Source organism: Rhodamnia argentea, chromosome 5, assembly GCF_020921035.1.
Source record: "Rhodamnia argentea isolate NSW1041297 chromosome 5, ASM2092103v1, whole genome shotgun sequence".
Classification (NCBI taxonomy): Eukaryota; Viridiplantae; Streptophyta; class Magnoliopsida; order Myrtales; family Myrtaceae; genus Rhodamnia; species Rhodamnia argentea.
In genome coordinates this window covers 26,737,801-26,751,256 of record NC_063154.1, presented here as the reverse complement: position 1 = coordinate 26,751,256, position 13,456 = coordinate 26,737,801, and the positions used below count along the sequence as shown (strand labels likewise).

Genomic DNA, 13,456 nt, shown 5'->3' with positions numbered 1-13,456 from the left:
CGTCTACCCCTTCATTCATTTGGCTTCTCTCCTTTAGTCACTATTTCTTTCAACTATCTTTCACTTTATAGTCAATTTCTTTCATCCTCTTTTTCCCTCTTGTGCAGTTTGATTGGCAAGAGTCTATTTTTCTTTTTTTCTTTTTTCAAGGATTAGTCGACTTAAGGATGAAAATTTATACGTTGCACAAATACACCCAAATAATTTTTATCCATTTTTGTGAGTTTAGAAGTGAAGGATGTGTTCCTTAATAATTGATTAGAAGATTTGAATGGGACAGACACAAGGATGGTATTTGGAGAAGAAATTGAAAACTATTGAGGAGATCAAAGAAATATGGCCAAAGAATTTGGAGAGATCTCCCAAAGTTTTCCTTGCTTCTTTGATAGGATATTACCATGCAAAAGTAACACTCAAAATAGAATTGAAATAATAATGTAATGGGAGGAGAAAGGGATTTAAATTGACTCAGATGTCAAGTGAAAGAAGAAGATTTATATGTGAGGGTAACTGATGATTCATGCTCCAAAAGTCATGAGGACACTTCCCAATTAGGGTTTGCCACGTGTTATAAAGACCCTGGGCTGACACTAAACCTATTGAAAAGGGTTAAGAGAGTAGATTATGCCATTCTTAACAAAATCCCGGTTCGAGCCCAAAATAATTATTTCTAAAACATATCATTTCTTAGCAAGTTCCGCTTCAAGCCCGTTAATTATTTCTAAAATGGCTTAAGTACATTACAAATGTCAAAACTTGTATACGGTACTTACTTTAGTATCAAAACTTTCAAGACGATAACTTAAGTGCCAAATTTTTTTGAAAAACGATCACTTAAGTGCCAAAACTTTTAAAACGATCACTTAAGTGCCAATTTTTTTAAAAAACGATTATTTAAGTGTCAATTTTTTTTAAAAAAAATGATCACTTCAGTGTCAACTCCACCAAGCCACGTCGACTTAAATATTAATAAAAAAATAGCACGTGTCGGATTTACGGCAAGCCACGTCGGCTAAAATTAGAATTGGTACTGAAGTGATCGTTTTTAAAAGAAGTTGACACTTAAGTGATCGTTTTTTTAAAAAGTTGGCACTTAAGTGATCGTTTTGAAAGTTTTGACACTAAAGTGAGCGCCGTTCATAAGTTTTGACACTTCTAATGTACTTTAACCTTTCTAAAACATATCAATCGGATAAGGATAACTCCGGATCCGATTGCCAATCATAATTCATTCACGGATAGGGAAATACCGACAGTAAACCGTCCATAAGGAAATAATCGGCGACACCAAATTCATGCGTAAGCGCATTTCTTAGCAAGTTCAGAAAGTCATTCCAACGTCATTGAACAGAACAAGCATGGGTGCCTTAATGGACCTCGGGCTCCTAATAGATGGGCTGAAATGCACATCACAAGCAAAGGGCAAAATTGATAAATAAATAAAAAATCCTAAACTTATTGTATTTTTTTTTCATTGAACCCTAAACATTTTAACTATATCAATTAAGTCTTAAATCTTTTTGCATTTTGTAAATTGAGCGCATCAGATCGGTTTTGTCGAAAATAGGCGACATGGACGACGGATGTAGTGAAATTAGAATTCTCCATATCTTCATTAACAGAACCGAAAAACATTGTTGCAAACAGAAACGAGGAAAATTACCAACGCCAATCAAGGAAAGTAAGAAAAGTTCATCTGATTCAGCACTTCTCCAAAGTAAATATTCCACGAATTTACAATATTACTTAGAAAGACCCAAGCCTTCCATGCTCTCACTCACTCTCTCAAATACTTCTCATCAGCATCCTTTCCCGTCCAGTAGAGGTGTAAAAATGGGTCATATTCAATGAGATGGGTTACACAGTGGTTAATCAAGTTTTAACAGGCGAGCCTAATTCCGTCCTTTGTGGATATAGATGGGTTTGTCTTTACACCCTTTTACAACACATTTAGCTCATCAAAGTTATTAGTTGAGTCAATGAGATGTCTTTAAAACCCATTTACAACTCTTTGATAGTTATTATATTTTTATCATTTTTTTTTTATTTTCTCTCTTTTATTTTTTTTTTTCCTACAACGTTAGCATGGTCGCCAACCGACCGTCGCCGGCCACGGGCGAGGGCCGCCCAAAAGGCCACAAGATAAGAGCCATAACCCCCGTCTATGGTCGGCGAGGGGCACTAAGCCCTTGCTAGCTCTAGGCGGGGCTACGATCCTCACCAGCGACCAATAAGGGCATTGTGGCCCTCACAAGATCTAGGCGAGAGCCTAACCCTCACCCTCACCTATAGTCGATGAGGGTCGAGCGGCCCTCACCCGACTTAAAAGGAAAAAAAAAGAATAAAATTAAATAAAAAATTTAGCAATATAATTTTTTAAAATTTGTAAAAAGCAATTCCTAAATTGAATTAGATATATAAGTGTTTTAGTAATATGGGAAGGGATGGATTGGGTATGGATCTAGGAATTTGCATTGCAATTAAACAATTCCTAAACGGGCTATATAAGTCAATTTGGGTCGGACCATTTATGGCCCGACCCAACCCTCTCATCATCAATGTCTCTGCTCTGATCCTCCAACCCAATCTTGAACCTCCTTACGTTCTCAACGACAGCATCACTGGATAACCCCACGTCCACGTACCTGACACCATGTTTCCCGGATGATCTCCTTTTTTGGGTAGTGTTATTTTGATTTTGCATAACTTTTTGAGAGAAATCTCACGAAAAACTTAAATTTTTTTCTTCTCTTCGTGACGAGTCCAAATGGTGCGACCACCCATTGGTGGATCTTCGTGGGCATCGGCGTACCATGTTTCATTTTCATTTTCATACGCGAGCTTGTTTAACTACATAAGCAGCAAATTACAAGCGCGAGCCCAATCTCAACAAGACCAATTGATCAGAACGAGTACATTGAAATTTCACTCAAAGGTTTAGGATTGAATTAAAAAATTTTACAAATTTAAAGCTGAATTGGCATGTGTACAATAGATTTAGAATTGTTTGGGTAATTTTTCACGATCTGCATTATGTAAGCTTTCTTTCCAATAGCATTTATTACCATCTGAATGAATCGTGCGGTGTTGGAACAATGGTGTATTCTCAATCCTCCCTCATCAATTCGGATCTTGGAGGCGAGATTATTTGAGGGGAATAAACAAAATTAGGAATGACAGGATCAGCGTCAAATCAGCCTTAGGGAAGACAATATCCGCAAGTAAAGCTTGACATATGATATAAGTTAAATTAGCCTAGGTGGACTGTCGAATCCCACGTGAGAATGCAACCAGAGCTAGTCTTTGTAGCACCAACACCGATACATCATTCCTAAAAAAATAAAGAATTTCAACATATTATATATTAAATGTATATTTTCATTTGTATACATAATAAATTATCATTTTTATGATTATAAATTAGTTTGATTCAAATTCTTAAATAAATAAATAAATAACAAAAAACCTAAAATGAATTTACACTAAAAACATTAATCCACCATTTATTAATATCATTCATTATTTTGAATCGACAAATTCAACTACATTCCATTCTAATAATCCATAAAACTTGAAGAGGAAAAAAAAAAAGCAATCAACATTCCATCAATAAATTTAATATTTAGCAATAAGTCAAAAAAAATCCATATTTCACCATAAAATATAACAAGTTATTCATCTACATTATGATTGTAAATTTTAGGGGTAAAACTGTAAATTTGTCAAAAACCTAATCGAGTCCACCTAATATTCTAAAACTGTAAATTTATTCTAAAACAGTTTTACTCCTAATCGCGTCCATCTGATACAATTTTAGGGGTAAAACTGTAAATTTATCAAAACATAATATTTTAAAAAAAAATCCACCTACTAGGGTTGGGCACTTTGCCCAAACTCTAATCGCATCCCCTCACCCTCTCCGCTCTCTCTCACACGATGTCAAAAGCCAGACAAGCATGTCGTGATGTGTCACGCGTGTTGATCACATGCCGGAGTGTGTCATACACCAACATGCGTCCAACACGCGACACAGAAGCCTCTGGTGAGTTTCCATGCTTCTTAGGAGCCAACCATAATCCTCTTCCACCCATAAATTTTAGAGCAAACAATAAAGTCAATGATTCGACGTTTTCAAAAGGGTTAATATCACGAAAAATTTTAAAATGGTACACATGTGATAATTTTATCTCGAACTAATTTTTTATCACAAAAAATTTCAAATTGGTACTAATGTGACAAATTTATCACAAACTAATTTTTTAATCACAAAAACCCCAAACCGGTACATATGTGACGAATTTACCCTCCGTTAGTTTTCGTTAAATTAGGTTAATACCATGAATGAAGGGTAAAAACTCCAAACTCTTACACCCGTCAACCGACACGTGTCATTCAACTCGAAAATTTGATGGTAAAATTTAATTAAAACTAACGGAGGCTAAATTTGTCACAAGATGTACTAGTTTAGAATTTTTTGTGGTCAAAAAATGAGTTTGGAAGTACCTTTGCCACAAGTATCAATTTGAAGTTTTTCGTTATATTAACCCTTTTTTTAAAAAAAAAAGGGTGAATAGAGAGCTCTTAGTAGCCTAGATGATCCATGAAGGAATCATTACCTCGTAGTATATCACCACAATTTTAATACAAAATATCATTTAATATAAAAGGTCGCAAAAAAGGTGATTCTCATATTACTTTATTTCAATTTTGTCGCAAATAATGAGTGTGAAATTGTTGTCGACACAATATATTGTAACCTAAAATAAGTGATGACATTTTTACATTGGGTTATCACAAAATATAAGATGTTACGGTACGTTACCATCCTAGAGAAATCGTTCTCGAGGGATCATAAAGCTTCCCATAAGTCTTTTATCCATTGTGCTAGTTGCTAAAACCGGCCATGTACGGCAAATTTGCCCATACAATTCTTTTACTTTCGAGTCTTTAGAGTAAACCCCGATATATTGTATTTAGTAACACGGATCAATTTACTTCCTATAATACAAATGTTTGGATATTTCCTTTCGACCCACTTCCGATGAAATTTTTCTCGAGAATTTCCTGCATGTTAATAGCCTGAACATCGGTAATCGGAGATAACGTTTCGATACATAAATGAAAATTCATGGAATAATAGGAACAATAAAAGGAAAATGGTGTACAAGCAAACCTAAATATCATATGCCGGTCCAGCAACTCACGTTGAACTTCGGTCGAAATTTTTTTAAAAAATATAAAAAAATATAGAAATGAAAACCCATCCACATATTCCTTTCAGCTTGTCAGCTATCCGACAAGTTCAAATAATCCAATAACTTTTTAAGGCTAAAAAACACTAGAAGTGCCAAAACTTTTGTACGGCGCTCATTTTATGAGACGAAAGAGAAGGACCATCCCTTTTTATTAATATTTGAGCTAAGCTCACTAAAGATTATTTAAAAGTTGGCACTAAGTGATCGTTTAAGTTTTGACTTAAATGGGATTAAACAAATTTTAACCTTGTAGTTACTTCAAACCACCTTTTGACCTCATATGAGGCACGAAAGAGAAGGACCATCCCTTGCTCAAACGTTGAGATCCATTCCAACGGTCCAAATCAATGGCCTTTTCAAGTTTTGAGGATTAAGAAGCAAATTAATTCCTATCTTAAGCTTTGACCCCAAAAAAAAAAAATTCCTATCTTAAGCCCATTTTAAGATCATTCTTTCCATGCCATTTATGTCTTGAAGCATTGAAGTGGGACGACATATCTCAAAATTTGATTTATTTTCAATGTTAATGGCGTGTCCAAGGCTCGGCATCCGACTAATTCTCACAAGATGTGACGGTCCTTCTGCAGCACGGTTGCTAGACCATCCCTTTGTGAGGAAGCCATCCACTTCTTCTGGCTTTGCTTCACCTCTTTTCAACAACATATGGTCATAAGGTTTTGCTAGGCCATCCCTCTCGGTCCATTGCACTGAAGGTAATATGACACTTTTTCATTTGTCATTTTGCTGTTGCGTTGCTAGGGGGACTATTCTTCTTTTGGGCTAGTGGGAAGATACCTCCATCAACTGACCACATTGCTTATTTTTCATTCAAAAATTAACTGGCAGAGTGTTGTCTCCCAAAACAGCTGGTCCCATGTTTTAAAGCATAGTAACGGACATGATGGATATTAAAAATTTTTCATGTTGCTTGTTGACTTTTCTTAGCCACCTTGATAGTGAAATATTCATGATTTTTAGATTTGTCCTTTTGTGTTTTGACTGCAAAACATGTCCTTCCAGCTAAAAAGTTTAGCTCATTATGCCAGAAATTCAGATAGGAAAAACAGAATGGAGCAATATTCAGCTTTCTCTAGTGTTTTGTGAAATCTAGCCAAAATGCTGGGGGTGCCATTATAGTTTTTCCTGGTTAGGTTCAATTTATATCGCAGGCAAATGAATGATATTGAACATATTTTCTTAAAAATGATGATTTACATGGCTTTAAATAGATTAATGTTTTCATCATTGACAACAACCTATGCCTAAAATTTTCGTGGATGATATCAGCGGCACACTCCCAAGGGGTCGTGAAGCTTATAAGTGTTAGTTTTTTCTTGCCAGATAACATCTCTTAGGCTGTGAGGGCCATCTATAAAAATTGGAGCTTCTCAAAGATCGACTGTCCTTGCGAACGGTAGTCTTGGGCTGCAACTGATTTTCTGGTATCTCTATTCTGCTCCAAATGAGCACGCGTTGTTTATCTGGGAATTGTAAATAGCACGTTCTGTTGTATATTCTCACGTTAAGAAAGAAAGGAAGGAGACAAAGACGTTGACGGCAACACAGGCGTCTCCGACAACGGGTTTTCTGCCTCCAGGAAGCATAGATAGGTGCGCGTGACTTCTACTGGATGAACAATCGATGAAGATTGGATATCCTTGGCATCACCTTTGCTTCTTTTTCCTCTTGTTTGTTATGAGGCCATGTCCGGTAAATTCTGAGTGTTTTTACTAATGACATGTCAGCCTCAAGATAAGCGCTTCTATCGCGTCATGAAAATTTTGTGCTGACAACAATCAGGCTCGTCGATGAAGGAGCAAAATACTGATTCCTTTTAATTATATGTTTTGCGTTTTTGATTCTCGCTTATCTGCCAAACACCACTTTCAAATAATAACTACACTTCCCAAAAAGAACAAAGCTCAACTTAATCATAACCTGATCCTAATTACACTTCTCTTGAAGCTTAGAAGAATCGTTTCACCGTAATACCTCAAAAAATTGCAATAAATCAAGCTTGTAAGGATTGACTGGATTGACAGTTTCCATTTACAAATGAGTGCAAGAGGACGTCGGAACAAGACTATAAGACATATGTGTACCCAAATCGCAGAGAGACCAGTCAGTCAGGTGAGAAGCAAGCAGCTTGAGCAGAAAACAAAAGAGACCAAGGAAGCGAGGATTTATGATGGTATTGTAATAACTTATTGTTTTCAATGATTTGCATGCTTCAAACCATCAAGCTCATTTGTGAAGGAGGCTCTGTAGTCCGCTGAGATAGCGTTCACAGTCTCCGAGAGGTGGGTCTGCATCTCCAAGATTTTGCATTCCGTATACTCTTTGTGCTTTGACACCATATCAACCACTGAAAAGAGCTCAAAAGCGCACTTCTGGATTTCTTCCTCACTTTCTCTAATGGCTTCCTGCTGCATCATTTTAGATGTCTGCAAAAACAAGTTGCGTAAACATATGATGCCGCGTCAAACTATACATGCTTACCCTGCAGGAATAGTATTCCACCCAAAAGATCAATCAATCACAACCCAAAAGGAGGAATCCTAATGATTGTATTGCATGACTTGGCTTCTGTTTACTTTCGGCACAAAAGATTTCTGGCCATATATTTCGGTGCATAATCTAATGATTAGACCATACCATACCTTCAAGATCTCTGCAGCTTCTCTTTCCACAATGTCCAAGTTATGAGCTTCTACTTCGACGTCCTCCACCATCCTTTGCACCTCCAGTGCACATCTATGAATGAAGTCTTGCATTTCTTGCTTCAGTAGATTCATTTGACCTTCAAGCTGCGCAAATGGACCACAAATTCCTGTGTTATTCTAACTCTTACAATATAATATACCGCTATTGTCCTTTAGATGTTACCGGATTAAGCACTTCTATATGTACAGCATGAGTTGACCTACAGTATTTTTCCTGACACTAACGATAAACTTTTAGCTTGTTTTGTTCTCAAAGGACACCCGCACCATATGCTTCTGCAGCTCTTCAACTGCATCCTATTCCATGTCTGTAATGATGAGTTCTTTGACTGTTCTGTTCTAAAAGTTATCGTAACTCTTCAATACTAAACTCAACAATAATTTTCTCAACTGCTGTTGACTACCCAGAACTAGCTATTGCTACTCAATTCCCCCGGCCAAAAGTCTACATTACCAACCTCTTGCCAATTCTGCCAATACACCCCACAGCAAGTTGGATGTTATCCCCAGCTTCTCCTTCCAGTGTCACCAACAAATCAGAAATTTCATTGGTATCATAGTTTCCATCAAGAAGGCAAAAACTAGCTTTCAGTTCCAAGACATAAGCAGAGACTGAACACATTGTGGGTTGGTACTTGATCAAAGTACTTACTTCATCAACAAGCGAATGAAGTTGCATAACACGATTTTTCTTCTCCTCGATTCTAGCAGCAGTTTCTTTGGACTGTTGCTGAAGGATGATTAACTCTTCAAGTTTTTCCACCGAGCTTCTGTTTATGTCATCGGCATGCAAGTCGAGTGCTGGCTTTAGTGTCGACTTGTAGTCAATGCCCATCACCTCAGCAGGTGTAGACCCTTTTGCAGTCAACACATACTGGTAATCTGCACCAAGCTTTGACCTAGAAACAGAAAACAAAGGAGTAGTTGAAGGAGAAGAACTACATAATATCACTCAAAAAGAAAGAAACTACTCAATGGGTTTTTATAGTTGAATCCTATCAAGCTATCTGTAGCAAGAAATAGGCCAGACTCTAAACACCCACGGGGGTTCTAAGGCAAGCTAGCTAGCTAGGAAGTGAGAGAGAAAGTGAGTGAAGTCAGCCTTGGTTCTGCTATCCCAATAATTATTTTCCTATGCCCAGAGGGAAAGGTCCTTCCACTTTTGGACTGGTCGTGTGCGAGGACAGATTTGAACCCCCAACACCGTGTTTCATAGCCACGCGCTCTAATCCTCTAAGCTGCAGGCCCAGCCCCATCCACTCTATGAGTACCCTAAACAAAAATGAAACCTTTCCTTTCCCGAGCCATTTTGAATTAAGAAGATGTGAAAGCGTCTTTCTATCTATGAGCTATACAACCTCAAACACGCACATAGAATAACTCAACACTTTATTTATGTTATTAACCTTAGAACAACTCGGCACAAAAGGAAAAACAACACAATCACTTCTTAATGAAATCAATACAATTAAACTCATCTTGTACTGTATCAGTATGGGCACAAGCATTAGCACTGAAGAAATACAAACACACAAACATATGAGAATGTAAGTCTGTTGATGCTGAAGAACTCCATGAGATATCAACCAGTTTATTGTATATAACCAGAGACAGCAAATATACCCAGCTTGAACCTTATGAATACTAGATGATTTCAAAATGGCATCCAAATAGCAAAGGCACATGACTTAGAAAACTTCAAAACCAATAAAGAAGAACAATTAACAAGACTGCAGCATCTGCAAGAATTAGAACTTACTTCCGGACAGCCTTGTTACATTCCTTGGCAAGTTCCTCGAGCTCCTTGAATTTGAGAGCGAGGGTCCTATCAAGATCCCAACACTTCTCCTCGTAGTTGTTCCTCTCAATTTCAGCATCAGCAATCTCCCCCTCCACCGCCTGCAACTCCTTCTTCATTCTCTCCGCATCCCTGGAATTAAACGTCTGCAGCTGGATCGTCCTCTTCAATTCCTCATTCTCCTCGCAAATCCTCCCCTTCTCCTCCTCCTTGGCCTTCAACTCCTTCTCCTTCTTTTCCAATTCCTCCTGCAAATCCGAGATCCTCCCTGTGATCTTCGCTATCATCGTATCGAACTTCTTCACATCTTCCTCAAGCACGCTCTTCTCCTGCTCACGCAATTCCCTCTCCGACGGCCCCGTCCGCAGCTTCTCCACTCTTGCCTCGACTTCCGAGGCATTCTTCTCCAAACTCGCCACATTCTCAGCGAGGTTATTTCTCTCCTCCTCCAACTTAGCCACAAACTCCCTATCCAATGCATCAACAGAGTCATCATCTCCATCTATGAAATGCAAGTAGCTTTGGAGTGCATACTCGTCCATGGTGTTGTTATCCCCAAACGAGCGAGACTTAGAAGCTAAGTGCTCATTGTAGGACGCGATCTGAACGAGCCAGTGCAAGACGGCAACGAACGTCGGCCAGGCGTGGGGAGTGGCGGGCGTGCGGAGAGCCGACTTACTGACTTTGAAAGGGCAGTTGAGCGATCGGAGCAGGATGGGGAGGTCGTCCTCCATCTTAGGGTTCGGGTAATCGAGCTGAGAGACGACGAAGTTGGAGATGGCAGTGATGTCCTTAGCGGAGGGCAGGGCGGTCTTGATGAGGACAGGGAAGGCGCGAGAGGAGAGGTAGCAGTTGACGGCGCGGACGGCGGACTGCTGGTAGGATCGGTCGTTGACGAGGTCGGCGGCGGCGGAGGAGCGGCCGACGCCGGCGGAGGAGGGGCGGCCGCTGGCGAAGCTGGCGTCGGAGTCGCGGCCCCCGCCGCCAAACTGGCGGAGGTCCGGCAGCGGAGGAGGAGGAACGAAGGACGGCTTCGCGCGGCCGCGACCTCTGCTCTTCATCGTTTTCCCTCCAGTTTCACTCGGACAGAGCAAGAGGTCGGATGGCCGATCAAATCGGGAGAATGGAAATGAATTTCTTTTTCCCTTTTCTTATTTTTGCAGGAAAAAAAAGGGAATTAATTTGATTTTTTGAGTTCGGGGTGGGGTTTTCCCGCCTAAAATGCAGACGGGGCTTGGAACGTGAGGATTGAACTGTGGTCCCGATTAAATGTCCATTGAGCAATCCTTTACGAGCCACATTTAGTTTTCACGAGGTGGAGTTTGTTCGTTAGTTGATTAAAATTCTAACCAATTAACAGTATCCGATTTACAAAATCAAGGGCAAAAAAAAAATTTTAAACAAGAAAGATGTGGCCTCACCATGATTGAAATAGTTTTATTTAAATCTTGTCTAGTTGAAACCGAATCATCAAGCCATCAACTTTATATTATTCGTGTCATCTACGTTGCAACGTCGAATGAGAAGGCGATATGTCTCACTTCTGTCACAAGCAAAACAAAGCGTGAATAATTACTGCCGAAATACTTTCGGTCTATGGGAACATTACGGCAACTAGATTTCAAGTCAAGTGGTTACAATTTCCTTCGTTTTTAATTTTTTGGCATAAACCTGTTTATTATATGTGTTGAGATAAACAGTAGAGATGAGTGATATTTGTTCGGCTCTGCCCCATTAAAATCAGCTTTGGAATTTGCCGAAGACTTAGCAGAACTCATCGCTCTGTCTTGCCAGTTTTTGTACTTGCTCAACCAATTAGAGTCCAAGTAAGCAAAATAAAAAGTCATCTCTTGACCAGTGAAGGGTCCTTTCCCGATCTCCCCGACCCCATAGTCAACTGTGATTCTAGGGGAGGACAGAGCGGCGCAACCCATGAGCATTGGCAATGCCAGAGCTGGCGGGACGGAAATGTCGGGAGCAAAGTGGGTTGGGGAGGGTTTTTCTGGGACTCTTTTCTATGTTTTGTTTTTACTTGGCACAAGTGTAATTCGAGACCCATTTGGAATTTGGCAAGGTGTTAAATGTTTAACCCCACGCTATGTTTGTGCGCACGTGACAGACCAGTGCAAACGACGTGATTTTTCCCTTTACTTTTTTTTTTCCTCTTCGCTTTTTGCACTCTTGTATCACATGCTCCTTGCTCGTACGCTTGTCGTGCCCAGATTCTTGAATTGCTTTCATGTTTGACTTGAGCAACAAGTCGCAAGGGATCATCTTCTTCTACTTCTTTGCTTCATTGTCTTTTCTCTTTTGGTGATTACTAGTTTCAACAATACTTTTACTTATAGTTGATTTCTTTTCATTTTTATTCATTATGCTGAGTTTAGGAGTAAATGATGTGTTCATTAATAATCTGTTAGAAGATTTGAATAGCACAAAAATAGAGAAAATTACCAAAAAAGTTCTAAACATATTACAATTGTGCCAATTCAATCCTAAATCTTTTTTTTTTTTTTGCCGATTCAATCCTAAAGCTTTTGAAATTGTGTTAATTCAGTTCATTATGCGACTTTTGGCCGGCGGCGCTAACATGGACGCCGGCCGGCGGCGGCATAATATTATAATAATTTTTTAAGCTTTTTTGAATTTTTTTTTTTTCATTTTTAATTTTCTAATTTTCTTGTTTTAATCTTTTCTTCCACTTTCCCCTTCCTCTTCCCCTTCCCCTTCCCTTTCCCTATTCTCCCATGCCCAGACCTTCCCCTTCCCGTGGCTATTCTACTACCAGCTTATTGTTCTACTTCTTCTCCATTAGGTTGCCGGACCTCGGCTTGGCCAAAGGATGACCGACGAGGCTCTCACCGGCCTCGGCATTGCCGGGCAAGGCCGACCTTGCCGCCGCCGGGCATGGTGAGGCCCGACCAACGAGATGGAGATATGGGGTGGCTCCACTTTCCTCCTCGACGAACTTGTGACTCGAAACATGGAATTTGCTTCCCCATGTGCGCATTACGGTAGCGACACAACCGACGAGGGTTTTTCCCAATTTGATTGGGAATTGGCGAAAGCCATTCAATCAAGCAAATCGGATCATAAAGCCACGAGGAAGAAAGAGAGAAATTTTCTTAGCACCATCACGACCCGTCTAGCGGATTACTTCATTAATGATGGCCAATATAAAAAGCTTAGATTTTCCGACCCAAAAAAAAAAGCCCAAATCTAGGCAAGCGAGGCCGGCGAGAGCTTTCCTGGTTGTCCTCTGGTCGGTAGCCGAGGTCCGGCAATTGGTGGAGAAGAAGAAGAAGAAACAACAATGGGGAAGGGGAAGGTCTGGGCACGGGAGAATAAGGAAAGGGAAAGGGAAGGGGAAGGAGAAAGTCGAAGAAAAAATTAAAAAAGAGAAAATTAGTAAATCAAAAATCAAAAAATAAAAAAAACTTAAAAATTATTTTAATATTAGGTCACCGGCCGGCCAAAATTCACTAGATGAACCGAATTGGCTCAATTGCAAAAGGTTTAGGATTGAATCGAAAAAAAAAAAATTTTGACCGAATTGGCACAATTGCAATATGTTTAGGACTTTTTTGGTCATTTTCCCTACAAAAATAGGGACAGTATTTGGAGAAGAAATTGAGAAAGATTGAGGAGATCCAAGGGATATGGTCCAAAGTGAATGTAAT

The 13,456-nt window shown here is 39.4% G+C and overlaps 1 protein-coding gene across 1 annotated transcript; it reads right to left on the bottom strand.

Moving 5' to 3' along the window:
- Positions 1-7,281: 7,281 nt before the first annotated feature.
- LOC115756926 (kinetochore protein NDC80 homolog) lies at positions 7,282-10,893 on the bottom strand. The gene is made up of 4 exons (XM_030696908.2): positions 9,738-10,893; positions 8,631-8,877; positions 7,916-8,062; positions 7,282-7,699 (listed from the first exon to the last, which is right to left on the bottom strand). Exons 1-4 carry the CDS (start codon positions 10,835-10,837, stop codon positions 7,469-7,471), a joined length of 1,725 nt encoding a protein of 574 aa, XP_030552768.2. The 5' UTR covers positions 10,838-10,893; the 3' UTR covers positions 7,282-7,468.
- Positions 10,894-13,456: the final 2,563 nt, after the last annotated feature.

Coding starts and splice junctions, on each gene's coding strand:
- LOC115756926 (XM_030696908.2), bottom strand. CDS start 10,837: ATGAAGAGCAGAGGTCGCGGCCGCGCGAAGCCGTCCTTCGTTCCTCCT. Junction 8,878..9,737: donor TGTAACAAGGCTGTCCGGAA/GTAAGTTCTAAT, acceptor TTCTGTTTCTAG/GTCAAAGCTTGGTGCAGATT. Junction 7,700..7,915: donor AAGCTGCAGAGATCTTGAAG/GTATGGTATGGT, acceptor TTGTTTTTGCAG/ACATCTAAAATGATGCAGCA.